Source organism: Morone saxatilis, unplaced genomic scaffold (assembly GCF_004916995.1).
Source record: "Morone saxatilis isolate NCDOM2014 unplaced genomic scaffold, NCSU_SB_2.0 Contig6, whole genome shotgun sequence".
NCBI classification, from domain to species: Eukaryota; Metazoa; Chordata; class Actinopteri; family Moronidae; genus Morone; species Morone saxatilis.
In genome coordinates this window covers 2420392-2439256 of record NW_023340206.1, presented here as the reverse complement: position 1 = coordinate 2439256, position 18865 = coordinate 2420392, and the positions used below count along the sequence as shown (strand labels likewise).

The following is an 18865-nucleotide window of genomic DNA, read 5'->3' as shown; positions in this document are numbered from 1 at the left end:
ACACACACACACACACACCATGGGTAAAACCCTTTCAGCACTGTTGTTTGGGAGAGGGATAGAGGGCTGTCCAAAATAAAACAAGAAAACTGCTAAATCACTCAAACCTTTGTCAAATCATTGAGAAAAATATGAAAGACATGATTGGAGAGTGGGAAGAAAGAAAGAGGTGGTGAAGAGTAAGTGGAGGAGAAGTAAGATAGAGGAGGCTGCTAGGCGATCTGCTTGAGTGGAATATGAATTATTTGCATGCTGACTCTTCAGAGAGAGTTCACACTCTTCCACTGATGTCTCTTCTCCCCGACATCATCCCTCTTTCCTCCCCTTCGTTTCCTTTTTTTTTTGTGTTGGAGATGACAGGAGCCGTCCAGAGAGGAGGGGAAAAGAGGTGGTGGTGGGAGGAGAAGAGAGGAAAGTAGAGGTAATAGAGAGAGAAGGGACAGGGGGATTTAAATGGATGGGAGGGGAGAAGAAAGGAGGAGAGGAGAAGAAAGGAGGAGAGGAGATGAAAGGAGGCAACTGAAAGAGAGAGGTGAGAGGGATAAAGGTGAGGCCAGGACAAATCATGAAAAAAAGGAGAGTGGAGAAGAAAAGACTTAGGTGGGAGGCAAAAGAAAGGACTTGAGGAAGAAGTAGGACAAGGACAATGAGAGGAAAAATGGACAGGAAGGAGGAAAATGGTTGTAGATAGTAGAGAAAAGGATGGAGCGAAAGGAGAAAAAGGTAGACAGAAGAGGAAAAGATGGAGAGGAAAGAGGGGAATGGTTGTAAACAGAAGAGGGAAAGATGCAGAGGAAGGAGGAAAAACCACTGTAGATAAAGGGATGAGAGGAAAAGAAAAGAGTAATCGGGATGAGACAGAAAGGAGATCTGTGCTGCTCGGCTGGGCTTTCTCAGCCTGTCTCTGAAAGTCACAGATGCATGAGGGCTTCCTGTAAATAATTGAAGAGGGGGAGTCCCCCCCTACACACACACACACACAGACACACACACTCACTCAGTAGAAATCCCCTCTAAAGCTGCGTAGAGTGAAAGTGAGGATGTTTGATCATGTTCCAGCTCTATGACTGATGTGCAGGCCGCTACATGATAACGAATAAAAGTATTACATACAGTGGGTCTAATTTATCATGATGTCAGCTGCACTGCTTGATGTTTAATTGGCTGCTGCGAAGGTCCTGGCAGGTGTAGCGTGTTTTGGTTTGTGGTAAGGATGGGAAGAGGCTTATTAAACATTAAGAGGGTGCTGTGTTTTATCATGGTCCTGGTTTACCGTTATGTGATTGTGTAACTGGCTGGTTCAGGTTTGCACAGACTGAGCAGTTTATCAGACACAGTTTGGATCATGTCTCATATTAGTTATTGTGGATGTGTCAGGAAGTCGTAACAAATCAAATTCTAGTTCCTGCAGCTTCAGCTAAACATGGTGCACTTGGTTTGCAGGTATGTCTTGAAGAAACAGCCATCATAGCAAAATGTGAACTTATTTCTTTTCAAAAGAGTATATTTATGTAATGAATGTCATCTGATTATTTTAGGGAAATTACAATACATTTGTATAGTGTTAATCTAAGATGGACAGAGTAAATCTGAGTCTGTTTCCTTCACAATGACTGACAGAGTGCTCCTACCCCTCAGATATAGTGTCATACTTTAAATTAGCATCCATGGCACACATGGACTCAATAAATAGTCCCAGCTATTTAAACTGCACAGGCAGAATTGAGTGCTTTTGACTGGGGTCCCCCGATATGTTGGTAATCATTAGGATCACATTGATTGACAAAGTCATGCAAAAGTGGCCTTGTTGCACAGCAGACATTATGCATTGTCATTGCAGGAATAGGAGAGGTCCTGCTACTTCTGTTATTTGTGCACTATCACTGCCACTGGGACACTAAATGGAACTGAGCTGTCGTTACTGATATTAAGTCCACCTGTGTTTATCCTGCTATAACAAGTCAGAATCTCTGCTGTGCAGCCAGTCCATTGCAGTCAGTTGAGTGAGATATGACAAAAAGTCTACTTGGGTCTGGGGGTACTCAAGTCGGTAGGATGAGGGTTTTAATGAAACCTGCAGTATTAAAGTAATAGCACTCTCACCTGTCGAAACAGTCTGAGCTAAAGTAACAATACGTGTGAGCAGAAACTCAACACTCCTGGTGTGAGCACACATCATTGAGTGGGAACATTTTAATCACTCTGTGACTGCACTGTTATCATTGTAATCAGGACATTATGTACTGAATACTGAATACAGCGTGCATTTAAAGGTGTTTGTGGGGCAAATATGTAATTAATGCTGTTCTAGTTAATTGCATGTAATATTTGTTTGGTGGGTTCTATTTTTTTTTTTTTTTTGGTATTTAATTTGTCTATGTAAAGGATGATGTTATTTTACTGTTAAATCAAGTCCATTCACCCCCAACCAAAATGAGTTGCTTAACAGCCAAACAACAAGTGCAACATCAAAATACACAGAAAGCCAGTTAATATTACTGACTATTCCAACAGCAGGAAGTCCAGCTCGCTGTCAGTATTATTTCACAATTTTATTCCTCTTCTTATCACTCTGTTTAATTGAGTTAACTAGACAAGTTGCAGTTAGCAGTTACTTTACGATCCATCAAGGCTATCCAATCATTGACATAGTGGGTAGTGTGTGACTTAAGGTAGAAAAGTAACACAATGTTGCTTTAATATAAAGTAAAAAATGTTGTGTATCCTCACACTTAAAAAAATAAATGATTAATCAATTATCAAAATAGTTGCCGATTCATTTTCTGTCTATTAACTAATCACTACAATTTTGGTAGGATTTAAACATAGTAATGGTAGTACTTATACATAGCAACAGAGCGCTATCAAGATAATAATACCACTTTTACTTATATTGCCTACCTGGTCTCAAATTTAAATTCAGGACATTTCCTTAAATGGTGCAGTCTTTGTGCACCAGAGCTAGTTGAGCCTTAGCCTGTGTCTAAATGTATGCTGCTCTGCCCTTAGTGAGATTCTTTATCCTCTTATTGCATTGTTAATGATATGCTGCAAACTTAGTTATACATGGTAGGACTATTTTATTAATCCCAGATCTCAAGCATCTGGCAGTGTGAGGTTGTGCATGTATGTGTGGTGTGTGCACACGCCGGCGTGGGTTTTGGGTGTGCGCGTGTGCAACTAACAGATGGCACAGTGTGCAATGAGCTGCTATGTGATAATTATGGAGCATGCTGGGGAAAGTGGAAAAAAAAAGTGCTGATGAGTTTGGGACTGTGTGTGTTTATGTGTGAATGAGGCTAGGAGTGATGAGAGTGTGCAAAAGTGTGTGTAATGCGCACGTTGGTATGGTGTGTGTGTGTGTGTGTGTGTGTGTGTGCGGGTGTATCAGGGTGTTTGGGTAGGTGTAGGTGTCAGGATGTCAGCCGAGAGGTGAAAGAGGAAGTTGACTTTTTCAGTAAAATCATTGCACGTTTCCTGTAACATATCACTAATGCTGCTACTCCTACTATTATTATTATTAACTTCTCCTACTACTGCTATATGAATAGGGTGAGAAAGACAACAGAAAATGATTCTGTTAAGGGGTAAAAGAGCATTAATAAACAGTATTTTAAAAAGGCTTTCCGGTTGAGAAGTGATTTAAAAGGTAATAGACCATAACTGTTGTAACATAATTCTCCAAAGAGACAAAAACGAGGAACATTTGAGGCATTTTCTAAAGGATTTAATGAGTCAAACTGTTTGTGTACCAGTGTGGTCATGAGACGTGTGCTCGTGTACAGCAGTGCCCCCCTAAAATCTGCTTGTTTTTGAAATCTGAATTGTGCTGACTGTCCACCAGCCAAGATTAGAAATGGAAATGTATTCCTCCATGCCAGCTCCTGTGAGTCAGACTGTTAGAGCCCCAGTCTGTCTGCTCGAGAGGTCCTGGGAGCCCAAACACCATCAATTCAAGTCCATCCTCCATCCATCTTTTTCATCCTCTTGTTGCTCCTCTGTCCTCCCCCATCCCTATTTGTCCAGGTATCCTCAGGTCATAGAAACATCTTAGGGACGGCAAATAGCCTGCGGTCAAATGTGGTCCTCAGCAAAAAACTCTTTTTGTCTCCTCAGAAGTTTAGGTATGTTTTTAAGAAATCAAGGAGTATGAATCCAAAGCCCATTTAAATATAAATATAAACAGCCTTAATTTATGCTTTGATTATCAACTCTGCAGTGTGGAGATAACTGTGGACAGCTCCTGGTGCTGAAAAAAGTCTGCTACTATTGCCAGATGAATAACATAACCCAGAAAACAGTACATTTTACTAAACAATATGGTGGCATGTTTAATAAAAACAAATGTCCTGTTTTTTTCACACCCCCAGTCAACAATTATGTAATAAAAATATAGTCACATAATACTTAAGTAAATCCTTTAAATCAGCTCAGTCATATTTCATTCTTGGGCTGCTACTAAGTATTATTTTTAGTATCGATTAATCTGCCATGGGTTTTCTCAATTAATCGTTATATTATATTTGTGTATACATTAGGGATGAGTGAGTATACCATTATCTGTATGTGTTCAGCCAACTAAATGATCTGCATTCATATCCATACTCGGAATGGGCAGGATTTAAAGTGGAAGTGGGCGGGACTAACCAGAAGTTGTCAGAGCAATGTTTTTGATCACAAGAGTAAGAGACCTATTTACAGTTTTGTTTTATAAAAGTTGCAATATTAACAAAAAAACAACATTTTAATCCTCGTACTTGTAAAAAGCACATTATCTGTACCGGATATTCATACTTGCTCAACCCTTGTGTGTATATATATTGTAAAGAAAGGGAGATATTTTCACATTTTATTATACGATCCAAAGAAGCACAAATTCCTTGCATCTGAGACACCAGAGAGCTGTGTTTGAAAAATGATAGAAACAATGAATCAATTACCAAAAACAGTTAGCGGTGAATGTTCTTTCTGATGACTAATCACTTGATCGACCACTGTTTCATTCATTTCATTCACAAAAAAACCTGGATAGAGAGACCTTGCTCATCCTTTTCTATTGTAGATTCGTCCTTCCATTTCCTTTTCACCTTCTCTACTGTTCCCTCTGTTTCTCCTTCTTTCTGAGCTCAAGCTCAAGCGTTCTTACAGGCATTTTTCAATAAACATATCCTCTACGTATGTGCCTGTATTTATGTATGTATGTGTGTGTGTGTGTGTGTGTGTGTGTGTGTGTGTATGTCTAGCACACGTCTGTGTACGTAGGCGTGTACTTCCATTCATAACACAGTCTGTAAAGCACTCAGACAGAGTGAGTCCTGTGATGTCTACATCCAGAAAGATGAGAGGGAAGAGGAGTGGCAGAGAGGATAAATGTTAGCCATGTGAGTCATGAGGCGCACACACAAAGACACACACACATTTTCCGGTGACTAGAGAATGAATTAGTTGCTGGTGAGCTGTGGAGCCTCTTCAAAGATGCAGCTCTGTGCATCACGGCGTTGAAGTACCACATGGCGGACTTCACTCAAATAGCAGGTTTGAACATTTGGACAAAACTACTGTCCACTGATGCCGTTTGACAGCCATTACTGATGTATGTGGAGCCTTTTCCCCAGCCTTCATCCAATGAATCACAGCTAGCACCTTTTATTTAGCAGTTCAGAGACTCTCATCAGTGTTAATGCTTGACATAATGGATTGATGCGCACAAACTCAAACACACATTGACCTTTAATAAAGACCTAAAGTTTAATTTACCAATGTAATTGCATTTGTTGGAGAGTAATGAAATCTGCAAACTGAACTTGATGTCAATAACATTCAGACATTTCCCTGTGGCTGCCATTTTATTGCTAACTTATTGTGCCATACTGTGATGGTTTGTCGACCGTCCAGTCGAACGCAGACCCCTCATACATTGCATCGAGGCGGCTGTGTTGGCAGTAGAAATCTTCATGGGCCCAAAATGTTGGATCACATCTGAAATGAAAACCTCCCTGAATCTGACACACTGCACAACAGCCCTTCTACAAACAAGCTAAATATTTCTTTAAATAAGTATTTTGGTCACTTTATTGAGCTGAATTTAGGAATTTGTATCTTAATCTAAGATTAATAATTAGCAAACAAAAACCTTACAATAAGACATAATTTCTTCAAACAGCATAATAAAAACAAATCTTTGTCTTAAATGAATGCTCCAAAAGCGATCTTATTTTTCGCATTCTTTATTAAAACAATGGAAAACTAAACAGCTGCTTTATTTCTAACACTAGGACAAGATTTTCTTTTAAACAGAGAAGTTGTGCAAGTGGTCTTACTCTTAAAATAAGGAAAATAATCTTGTTCATCTCCTGGGATATCGTTCTAGCTCAATATTAGCTCTAATATCTTATTAAGACAAAGTTAGATATATTATATAGTTCTTAAAATTAGATTACTTTTCTAATGCAGAACATGCTTGACAGGATTATTTTTCCTTCTTTACTTTCTTGTTTCCTTTTTTGCCGTCCATGCATAAATTAACAAAGTGGAATGCCACACTGTAAACGAGGTTCTTCTTCCCGTATGGGTCTCCCTGTCTGATCGGCAGCTTAAGCGATTGGCCATCGCAGCGTGACGTTGGGTTGTGTTTCTCCAAAAGATCTTGAGCACCCCAAAGAGCATAAGTCCTACTCAGGCTACATTTACCAGGTGCGTAGATAAAGTTTTAATATATGACAGAAGTTGGTCCATGAGTTTCTCACCCAGTCCTTAAGGAGTACCTGAGCTGTGAGTTGTTGCTCTGGCTCTAACACACCTGATCCAATTAGGAGCCACACATTTTGAGAACAGCGTAATTGGATCAGGTGTGCAGGTCTGGAGTGGTTGAGGAACACTTTTCAGACTCTCTGAGAGAGACGCTGTGATTGGAGTCAGCTTTATGCAATGATTCAGGCTGTCTGGGCTCGAGGACATCCTTTCAAGTCCCCTCTCTAACCACCCTCTTCACTTTTTTGTTTTCATATGCCAACACTCCTCTCCCTCCTTCTCTGTGGGCTTCTTTTCTTTAGAATGATTTGTTTACCCACAATTCCCCTGGGTAATTAGTGCTGTGATAATAACTGGTGTTGGAAACAAACACACCCACTCACTGAGCAGTGCACACAAACACATACACACATATACATACACAATGGGATGAAAAACAACTTCCTTGAGCTTAGTCGCATTAAGTAATGTTACAAGTAGACCAGCTGCACCCCACTTTTAAATGAGAGGGAACAAATCTGTAAGATGCTTCCCTGGATTTCTGAATATTGAAACTGTATAGGTTCAACCAAAAATAAAATAGGAAACCAAGGCTGGGTGATAATGTTAATAATTTGTCACTATTAATTAACTTGAAGGGAATATTTCATATGATGATATAATGGTTATTGTGGTAATTAAAAACATGAGTTGAAGAGCTCTGGCCAACAGTAACAGTGGAACACAGTTCATATCTGATTGATTATTTATATGTAATTGTACACATGCGATATTGTGATATATATAATATTAATATTATCACCCAGCCTTATAAGATAAATAATTCTAGGTTTTAATGAAAAGAAAATAATGACATTCAGGTGTCTTTCAAAAACTGCCAAACTAGAAACCTTGATCACGGGAATACGGCAAACTCTTCTTTGTAGCACTGTCAGCATTGAAAATACACTGGCGAGGTTGCTTGGTGTGACATTTTCATTTTTCAACTTCACAGCTGCAGCAAAGAATGACAGTATATTAAGGCTTTTTCACAAGAAGAAAGGGAAGTGAAGTATCAGGATCTGGCACAACAAGCAAAGAGATGTTTGGAGCTGCCCTGACAAAAGAAACAACAGTATTTGTTGTTTGTTCCGAGTCCGTGAACATCCTATGTTTACATGTGTTCACATTTATCTGACAATAATGCCCTCTAGTTTTTGTCTAGGGATTGTTATACCACCGCAAAACCTCTTAGGGAGGAGATCTGGGTGGATGGATGGGACATTTTCAGTTTTCAACCATCAGTCAACAATGTTTTCTTCTTACCATGACTGCAATCGATCCGTTAAATCGTTTTTCTTTACTGTAGCAGTGAAAAAAACGTCATATGAACAATTTTTCTAATAATTTTGGAAGGCTTTGACCAAAAAACAAATCCCCAATAATGGAAACAAAAAACACTCTTATGGGTTGCTTTGGAAGGCAAACAACATATTGTATGACAGAACAGGTTAAGCCCAGAGTCAGATCTTGCAAGGAGAACCTGTTGTAACCTCAGTCATTCAGCAGCTGCCCTGGTCAGCAAGGCCTGAACTCTGCCTTCAGAGTGTACTGTCATCCAGGTCTGCTCAACAAGATGTGATTGTCTGTGGATTGAAGGGCTTTGTTACATTACAGCAGCCCAAAGAAAACACATTGGAACAATAATTATTCACCAGTTGATTGCGAATGTGCTTCTACTGGGAAGCTCCCAGTGGCCAGCAGTCAAGCTGTGGTAGCACTGAGCGGCTCTAGTTGCCAAGTGTTGTTATTAGTGCAGCCTTGTGCTGTGCCAAGAGTTGAGGATTGCTTTTCCCACTCTGTTTTTGAGTTTTTTATTTTTAGGTCTTTAATGAACAAGGGGACAAAGTGCTGCCTGTATCAATTTAGTGTGTTTTGGAGAAAGATGTTTAACATGTTAATGGGCTCCTCTCTATCTGATTACGGCCGCCTGAAAAAACAGCTGCTGTTCAGGCTAGGATGCATGGATGCATGCATGTGTGTAATTCAAAAGATAACAATGTGCACACATGTGTGCAGTGTGTTCACTTCCACTAAATCTCTGCAGAGAAATGACAGAGCGAGAGAAGAAGAGCGATGAGAGAAATGCTAAGATAAGAGAAGGGAGAGGGAAAGAGAGAGAGAGAGAATCCCCTGCTGTTTTTCCAATCAGGAGGCGTTGTCCTCCTCACTGGGTGATTTATTCTCTCTCTTCTCCTTCATGTCCCAATTTTCAAACCCACCCCACAACACCACCACCCCCCATTTCTTTCATTCATTCTTTCTCCCTGACTTCTTTCTGTGGGCAGCTTGTGAACATGGCTATTTAGAAATGACGACAGAAGCACATTCAGGCACCCAGTGCTGTTAAAATGACTCACCTGTAAGGCTAAGGTTTTCATCTGGAGTCATTTCAACAGTTCACTTTCTCCCTCTGAATTAAGTCGGGGGATAAATATTTCTTCTTCAGACGAGGCCGAGAGTTGCCTCGACATCAAACACCTTTTATTTTAAAAGCAGCATTAAATGATGTGCGTGACCTCGCTGACCAACATTAATAAGCGTCTGGCACCGCTCTCCGCACACCAGCAAAGATCATCCTCCTTAACAAATGAATAATGAATCCGGGGTGCAGGTCAAGACTAAATATATGTTATTAAGTTAATTCAGTCCAGGAGTGAAACACATTAAGCCCTACAGAGTTAACCAGACTGTTAATACAAATCAAAACCATGGTTACCAAAGGAGAACATTTGATTTGCGTGTGTGTCAGAGACATTGCCAATAAATAGAGCATCCATTCATTATAACCTGTCTTGTTCATTTAGTCACATTTCATATCCCAGAAAGCCCTCCTGCACCTCCCTCCATTCATTCCCCAGAGCCACAAGTGTGCGTGTGTGTGTGTGTGTGCCAGTGTCTGATCCCTTGCAGCTGTGTTCTGGTGCCACCCAACCCTGCCTTTAATAAGTGTCTTCCTATGTTAGCTTGAGTGGATGTGGTGAACGTGAGATAAAGCACATTATATGTTACCTTACCAATGCAAGTGTTTGTGTGTTTGTATTTGTCTCTCTCGCTCGCTCTTGCAGCCCCCCAACACACACCCAGCCACCCACTGACCCCTCCCTCTCAGCGCTGGTTGGTTGCCACGGCTACAGTGTCGCCTCTCTTCCTCATGTTGCTATGAGACTCGGACCGACAGACCTGAGCTGAATGACAATATGTCTGTGGCTCTGGCAAGAGGCCCACAACAACCAATAAGAGACAGTCTAGACAAACACTTCCCCAATCTGGGGTCTGGGGACCTCGGGGCGATTGTTTGGGTTGGCAGGAGCCTCCTCAGCCATATGAGGAGTAGTTTATTAACACTATTTTTTCATTTCCTCGGCAATTGTCTCAATGAAAAATGTGTCAGTCATTGTATGCTTAATGATTATGAGGGTTCCTCATAAAGAAGGAAAGATGCTTGTTATACAAGGGGAGATAATAGTGATGCAATATTACAGTAGCAACATCAAATAGGGTTAGTTAAAGCTACATTAATTAATATTTTCTTTATATCTACAATTGACCACTGACTATGTCTAATGTGACTCACTCTCATAGTGACAAACCCACAGAAAATTATCAACAACTCTGCAGTTCCCCTCAGCTCTACAAAGCGTTTCAGCCTCTTTTATCTACTTGTTTTGGTTTTCAGGCCCAGAAACTCCTTTTATTTCTAGCCATTTTCTCCCAAAAAAAAGGCTGACAACCCATCTGCCTCCTAAGTACCAAATGGCAGGCACGCAAGTTCCAGACCAGCTGGTGAAGAAAGCTGAACTTCTAGCAGTTGAAGAGGAATTGATGAAAACCAAAACCAGAGCTTAAAGAAGAGTGAATATTTGTCATGGTAACAGAAACATCCAAATCATCCAAATGAATGTTAATGCTCGGTGTCTACTGGATGTGTGAATCGGCAGTTACCATAGAGTGATAATATGTCAGATGTGCTTTCAACATGTTCCGTTCCCCCAAGTGGCCAAAAATTCATATGATGCAGCATTAAATTACTGTGTGTTGTTGAAAATCCCTCAAACATCTTTAAAGACATACTAAATAGTTCAGTTAGGTACTGCAAGGATCTTACATACAGTATTTAACTGTTGCAGTTTTACTGTTATTATTTTGCTTTTGCTTTTTTATTACCATGTAATCTCAGTATTGTAATTATCACTTGTGTTTTGGTATATTGGCTGAAAAACAATCCAATTTTATTGCAAGGACTATTAAAACTAAATTAAATTAGTTAGCCGACTGCTACGTAGCAGTGTTAAAAACATAAACTGATGGCTGTTGGATGTTACAGGGACGGTTATAAATACAAAAGCAGATCTCACTGTTCTGGTTACATAGAAAGTCAGATTTCATGCATATGATGATGTGTTCCTTATAGTATCTCAATATATCGCCTTGCTTACAGTATCGCAATATATTGAATCCGCAATTATTGTGTCATTTACCAAAAGGATCCATAGACTTATTGATAATTATTACCTGCAGCTACAATAGGAATGCTTGCTATCCCAGACTGATCTCATGCTGTGTTGACGTTATTTTAAAAAACAGTAGAAACCTACTAAAAATTCTACATTATTGACGTAAACTTTATCTTTTAGATGTAATAATGCTTGAGAAATTGCAGTTTGCTTCTAAGTAATCAGAACTTCTTAGACCGCCTTGATTCTGACCTCCCCAAAAGAAGAATGTTTTATGTCAGGCTGCCTTTTACACTTGCTGTGACTCAGTAGTGCAAGTGGACACCAGGGAGAGATGATTTTTCTCCCAGTAAGAATAACACCTTGATTCTGTGCTGAAATATGCTCCGCTGGAGGCACCGGCAGCCATGGAAAAGAGTTTTGACACATAACAGCAGAGCTGATGTGGGTGGGAGGGTGAGGTCTTTGGAGCTTTGTGTCACCAGAATCAATCTGCTTTTTTATCTGTTTAGTTTGTTGTTCATGCGCTTACAGAGAGAGTGTCGGGGGAGAATGACATGGGTTACAGCAATACATCATTCAGTCACTGCTGTGCTGCTCCTCCCTGTCTGTGGTCAGCGTGGTTGAATTATATTTTAGATCAGAGGATCATTCTAGTTACGTGCGAGAGGATTTGGGTTTGATGGGTGAACCTCACAAATCATGGATTTTCGAGGCTGATACAATATCAAATAACGTTAACAATATAATCGGCTGTCATTTGTTCTTCTGCATAAACACAATGTAGGAACTATTTTTGAAGTAGTAGTATAGATATTTATTTACTTTTTAAAAAATGGGGTCAGTGAAGTATTTCCAGTAATTTTTACAGTAATGCTACTATATTGACAGACATATCGGCAGGCTGATATTAACAACAAATTCAACGTTTTGTTTTTTCTATTGATTTCAGTTTATTTTTGTAAATAAAGTTATTAACAGGTTCTCTTCTACGGAACATGTGCTTGAAGTGTCCTGTGGAGCTGCTAATATAGCTGCGACTAACTCATTACTCTTAATCATGGCAAAAATATTGTTCAGAAGTTTTCATCGTGTGACAAAAACGTCTCAAAATATCATTCTCTAATGTTCATTTCATTTTTCTCTCTGTCTGTCCGTCTGTCTCCTCAGGAACTGTTTACAGCGGAGTGTAAGTTTAAGGAGTCGGTGTTCGAGAACTACTATGTGATCTACAGCTCTATGCTCTACAGACAGAAGGAGTCGGGCCGGGCCTGGTTTCTGGGCCTCAATAAAGAGGGACAGGCCATGAAAGGCAACAGGGTCAAAAAGACCAAACCAGCTGCACACTTCCTGCCTAAACCTATAGAAGGTAAGATATACACACATTTATCTTTTGTTTTATTTTCATTTCATTTTTGGTTTTAGACCAGATTTATGTTTACTCAAATGTTTGCAGATGTTTAGTTTTATTGCATTACAGAGTAAAGACACGCCTTTTCCTCCCCTTCATTTATCTTCTCTTTTACCCCTTTTCATCCCTTTTTTTCCCTTTATCCACCTGGATGCTTTCTTTTACCCCTCTTCTATTCTTCCCTTCTCTTTCTTTCCCTCTTCTCCTCTCTTCCCAATGCTACTGTCTCTTCTCCCCCTCTCCCATCCTCTTCTTTTCTCCCCGCCACACCTGTAGTTGCGATGTACCGAGAGCCTTCGTTGCACGATGTAGGGGAGGCGGTGCCTAAGCTCGCCGGGGGCCCGCCTTCCAAAAGCACAACCAGCGAACCAGTGGTCATGAACGGTGGGAAACCAGTCAGCAAACCCAGCAAGGAGGAGACATAACCCAGCCCCCCGTTTTACCCTCTCCTGGCCAACCAGAGGCCAGGAAAAAGCCAGAGACTCGCCCCACTGCTGCGCTCTCAATAAACTAAACAGCAACAAAAGGTAACAAAACAAACAACAGCTCAAGTTCTGACTGGTCAGCAGTGGGGCCGCACATCCCGCCTCGCCTCTCTCCCTTTTGGATGGATCCGGTGTTGTGGGGCAGGGCCGGAGGGACAGAGTGCTGCGGCCGGTGGCGGGTGAAGAGGAGGATGAAGACAGGAAAGTCGGGCCGATGCCAGCCAGATATTTTGGAACTGGGACAGTGGCATGCGCTCATACGGGAGACAAAATGACTTCATAAAAATATAAACAAAACAAGGAAAAAATGGAAAAAAATGTCGTCTTCACCGGTATTTTTCTGTGACAATCTGTAAGAATGAGGCCCCCTTTTTTCCTCCCGTTAGAACCGTTTTCTGTTGCCAGGTATGCTTGCTTGCTGGTGGCTACAGACACACACACGTACACAACTCCCACTGAAAATCGACCACTTCGATTCGATCTTTCAGACACATCAGGCAACGAGAACACTTAAAACAGCAAACACTGATGATTCAGTGGGTGCTTAGTCATCGATCAATTAAGATTTGGCATAGGACATTATGTACTCATCTTACAATGAAAACACTTGGCCCTGTGAATTAAATACAAGGCAAACACGTCTTATGACCTGTCCATCATTTTGATCACACCCTATATAACTGTTATAGAGTTCTTATTTGACACCACATAACGTAAAGCATGTTTCAGTGTTCATTTATTATCTATTTGTGGTTTATTATTCTGCACTCAGAGCACTAGTGATTATTGAGCTACATTGTTGTACAGGCAAACATGTTTACGTTTTTGTCCTCTTCTGTCTCTCCTATTTCCACATCACTGAAACAAGTGTAGCTCAGGAGAGGAACTGACGTATCAAATGAAGAGTTTTGGCATCAAGTTGCTCGAATTACTGTGTGCAGCGGAGTGCTCAAGCCACAGATTCCCTGTTTGTAGCAACATGGAGTGTACAGGAGGCATGCTGGTGTCCACGCAGCATGGTAGCAGTCAGTGTTTACATGGAGTAGCAGATATTGTAGACTGAGGTTTAACAGAGGGAGGGTCAAACCTCAATGGTCAGATGGTGTTCTCAGTTTTTATTTCTGTTGCCTTCCCAAGTACTTGAAATTAAAGGTATAAATGAGGGTTATAGTGAACAGGGTAAATTATGTTAAAGCCACTATGTGTAGAATTTACTGCCCAATGGTACTTTCAAAAAAGACACTGTGTGAGCCACTACCCTCAACCAGATCAGACCCCAACCCAAGGAACTTCACAGGTCCACTTACTTCCTAGACCCAGTCTAATTGGTAAAGGTCCTGTGGTAGCTGCAAGTGACATCAGCAAAATGTACTTAACGTATCAAAAGTACTCATTCTGCAGAAAAAGGGATACATCTTTCCCTATTAGGTTTTTAATATTGACACATCAATATTCAGGTACCCTTTCACTGTTGTAGCTGCTCCAGGTGGAGCTAGTTTCATCTTAATCTGTTTAATCTTTAAAAGTGCATTTATAAGCTTATCATGTTTTTTTTTTATTATGTTAAAGCCTAATTTAAAAAGTAACTAATAAAAATAGTGAAATAGCAAAAGATAAATAAGGTATTTCATATTAATATTGAAATGTAGTGCAGTAGAAGTATAAAGTACCGTAAAATGGAGATACTCAAAATGTACTTGAGTACAGTCCTTGAATAAATACATGATGTGTGGTTACTTTCTACCACTGGATGCAGATCTGTGTGTTCTGAGCAGGAGAAAATTGTGTTTTTTAACAAGACGAAGACAAAGATTACAATTACACATAGTGGCTTTAAATTAGCCGGGCATAGTGGCCTACAAAATAAGGTTACTGGAAAAGTATTAAAAATGTGGTTTTCTGTAGAAAATATTAAAAACCACTGAAAACAAATCGCACACACGGAATACAGTGTTACACAAAGCTGTCATCAAATCAAACTACTGAAATATGTGTGAACTACAAAGCAGAAAATCAAACGCCTTGAAATGAAATTAAACCAAATAGACCCCCATGCTTTGCCCTCTCACTGTGACAGTCAACATGGCACCAATCTGTTCTGGACATGAATCCTGTTCGACACCCAGGCTTTCTGTTTACTCATCTTTCTTATACAACAAGACTCAACGCCAATTAACTCCTCAAAAAGTTTCTCCAGTAGTCATATCACTGAGGAGATACTAATACTGTGATCCCACACTTCATACTGTATTAGTGCCACTGGCAATGATGCAGACACATGCAAATTGAGTAAAACACAGGAACCGTGCACCTCTCTTGCTTTGAATCCCAATTTTGTGCAAAATAACCACTTTGCATTTTAATCCGATCATTGGAATGGTGTCATTTTTTGCTGAAGATGAATGACCTTCCCTGACGTTACCAAAACTACAAAGAAATAACAAGACAAAGTAACCACTCTAGACAAAAAACAAGGCCGTATGATTAATCCTCGCACTTGTTCCGACATTAAACAAGCAGCAGCCCGAATCAGCTGCATCCCCAGCCTTGGCAACAGGTGTGTGTCTGTGTGCACTGCTGCACACAAGTGAAGCCACTCTGTTTAATGTTGTCCCGCTGTGTTGTACAGAGGATACACTCCGCAGCTGAACAGACTGTGAAAATACTAGACAGCTCACAGTGTTTCTAATTGGCATTTCTCAGATTTGTTCCTCACATACTTCTCCCCTTCTCTGATCTCATTAGCTGTTACTTGCCTTTGTGTCCAAATATGTGTGGCTGACCAGCTCACATTACATGAGCTCATCTAGCCTAATGTGCTCATCCTTAACTACTGTTTTGAAAGAAAAACATTTCAGACTGAAGATCACAAAACTTTAAATTGGTTTTAAATTCATTAAAACCAAAATGTAATTTATATATGTGTGGAGAAAAAAAGATTCAAGAGATGACATGTTAGAATTTTAAATTTGTGTGTCACCAAACTGTAATCTTGATGCTGAAAATCTGCAAGTACACATGAATTGTATTGCTGCTGTCGGATCATCAGAAAAGTGTTATTTTTGCTGGGTAGTACTGTAGATCCTTGCTATGTGAGTGCCTCTCATCCCCAGCCAAGCCTGAGACGTTGAGATCCAGGGCGGCTGTAGATTTATGCTAAACGCTCCCGGTTCCCAGCAGAGTTTACCCAAGATTTACAAAATTCTTAGTGTCGCTTGACTGCAGCTCTGTCCTGTCTTGCGTTACTTGGAGAACAAGGCGGGATGATGTTGATGAGGAAGACGTCTTTGAAACCGGTGTTGTGCTTAAGTCTCACGTCCAAGAAATGTGGACATATCATTTGTTGAGTACTTGTTGTGTGTCACACTAGGGGTTACTAGCAAAACGGTAAAAGTATAAACCCTGACAATCAGGTCTATAAACTTCCTTTTTTATTTTTGAATGTATCCTGTTTCTGCCTGTGTCTTAATAGAACCTTTCTAAGAAGCCACTTTAATTACAGTACAGAGGATGTTTTTGTACTTGCCGGAGCAACCATTAGGAGATACAATCGGCAACAAGACTCCAGGACAGAAACTGCTACTCACTGAATGATTATTAAGCAGCTAATTTGTCCTACAGAGAAAAAACATCGACTTAGCAGAGGAACCAAATCTTTCTCCATTCAGAGAGGCCCTGCTTGTTAGGTTAGCAAATGGGTTCACATCCTGTGAAAGCGCCTGCTGGAGATCTGTGGCACGTCCTCGAGAATTAATAATGGTTGAGGCCAGAGAAAAATGGCCTGGTTTCCTGGCTACTGACCAAAAACACCGGTACAAAAGTGTTTCCAGGCTGGTAATCACAGTTCCTGGTTCAAACAACGAAGGCGCAATTACTGTCAGCATCTCCTGAGAGACTTCTCTCCACTGGTGGTTAGCCAGGTACCAAAGCTACAATTATGAGATATCTAACAGCAGGCCTAGTGCAGGAAGAGAGCTGCTGATTTAATTAGAAGTGAGCAATCACGACAACCTGGGTCACTTTTAATTTCCACACACAAGGACCACTCATGGTCTCATGGCAAGTACACATGTAGCCATCTTACTTTGTCCTGCGTGAACTGTAGCTCTGAAATCAGAAGGCACAAAATGGACACAAGACAAATTAGGACAACAAAAGGCTTTAGTGACATGACCGCTGCAGTGCAGGTGCACTTTAGAGACACAGGAACATGTGATAGTTAGCACTGTACTCATGATGTAGCTTGTCTCCCTCAGGTTTTCTTTGCCGTTTCTTTTTTTTCCCCCAGTTTCACTTTATTCCTCTTACAACAGGCTGCCTTATTACATCTGAATCTGAGACAGTAAACGCGCTCTCCTCCCAGCTGTTTCTTTCTCCATAACACTCTCATCCCACGCGCGCACACACACACACACACACACCACACACACAACCACCACCAGCACACACACACACACACACACACACACACAGCACACACACACACACACACACACAAGCAGACACCACTTCACATGCCGTAGTTGGTTCCTTTTCCCAGTCGTATCCTTGGACCCCAATCTTGCTGCGTTCCACGTTGCTTAGCGTCTTCGCTCTCTGCTCGTTTCTGTAATCATGGAGCAAGAACTGGTAAACTCCCACGCTCGCGTGGGCTTTTCGTCTTCCACGTCCTGGGGGGGCCTTCTGGGCCTGCCGCTCCTGCCTCGCCTCGTGGGTCTCTGCCTCCTGCCTGGGGGCCCGCCCGCGTCTGCCCGTGCGTCCTCCTCGCCGGGGCGGCCTCTCGGTGCCCCGTCCCTCTGTTTGACTGTTCCCACGTGTTTGCGGGGGGGATTGTTTTTAAAGGAGAGGGGCAGGAAGATGTACCGGGCTGATGCATGTCTGGTAATGTAGGAAATGTGTGTACGTCAAAAGAAAGACAGAGACATTTACAGGGCGGTAGCACGAGTGCAAGAGACTCTTGCATCTGGCTGGGGGGCCGGGGCGGGCGTGTGCTTGCAGTCGTGTGGCAGCCTGGTTCGGGATGATGCTGGCCAGGGCCTTGTTGAGTAGTCTGTGTCCATTTATACATTCAGATCTGCTTGGTTTCCAGTGTGCATCAGAATAACAGAGGGTACCCTAAGACCATGCGACTGTAGTTTTTGAGCTGCGTGCTGTTAGTGCGTGCGATTCAGGTGGCGGACCATACAGTGTGAGTCAGACACAGGAAGGGAACTCGAAGCACGCTGAAGTTAGGTTTGTTCATATCTCTAACATGTGTGTTGAGGCTATGCTGCATGCTTGGCGATCGTTCGTCTGTGTAGCAGCCGTTCCTGTGTTTGGCAGATGTGATTCATCAGGGTAGTTGTCTTCAGGGAGTGTGTGCTTCGCGTCGGCTTGTTCGCGCTGTAGGAAGCGTTCTTAGATGAACCAGACAATTCGCCTTAAAGACAAGAAAAACGAGTTGACAGAGCTCTGAGATCTGGTCCGGTGTAGCCCGTGTATCCTTTGTGCTCTCTCTCTCCTTGAACACTGGTTAGGTTAGTTTCTATTCCTCTACTTAATCTTATTCATTTATGTATTGCTTTTATATTTATAATGAGATGATTTTATTAAGCTACTCCCTGATCGTATTGTGTCCCTTCATGACGTACAGTCAGCATTTATCTTTGTACATGAGTACCATCGCCATGGGTCATGTATTCGGAATCTTCTAATTTTACTGTATAATTTTCGCAAACGATTAT

At 41.3% G+C, this 18865-nt stretch overlaps 1 protein-coding gene across 1 annotated transcript in view; it reads left to right on the top strand.

Annotated features, from left to right (window-relative positions):
- Positions 1-17518, top strand: part of LOC118339723 (fibroblast growth factor 14-like) — a 27313-nt gene extending 9795 nt beyond the window's left edge. The window contains exons 4-5 of the mRNA XM_035677425.1: positions 12417-12615; positions 12934-17518. Of these exons, the coding sequence (XP_035533318.1) occupies positions 12417-12615; positions 12934-13082 (348 nt within the window). The 3' untranslated portion in view covers positions 13083-17518. The remainder of the gene's footprint in view (positions 1-12416; positions 12616-12933) is intronic.
- Positions 17519-18865: the final 1347 nt, after the last annotated feature.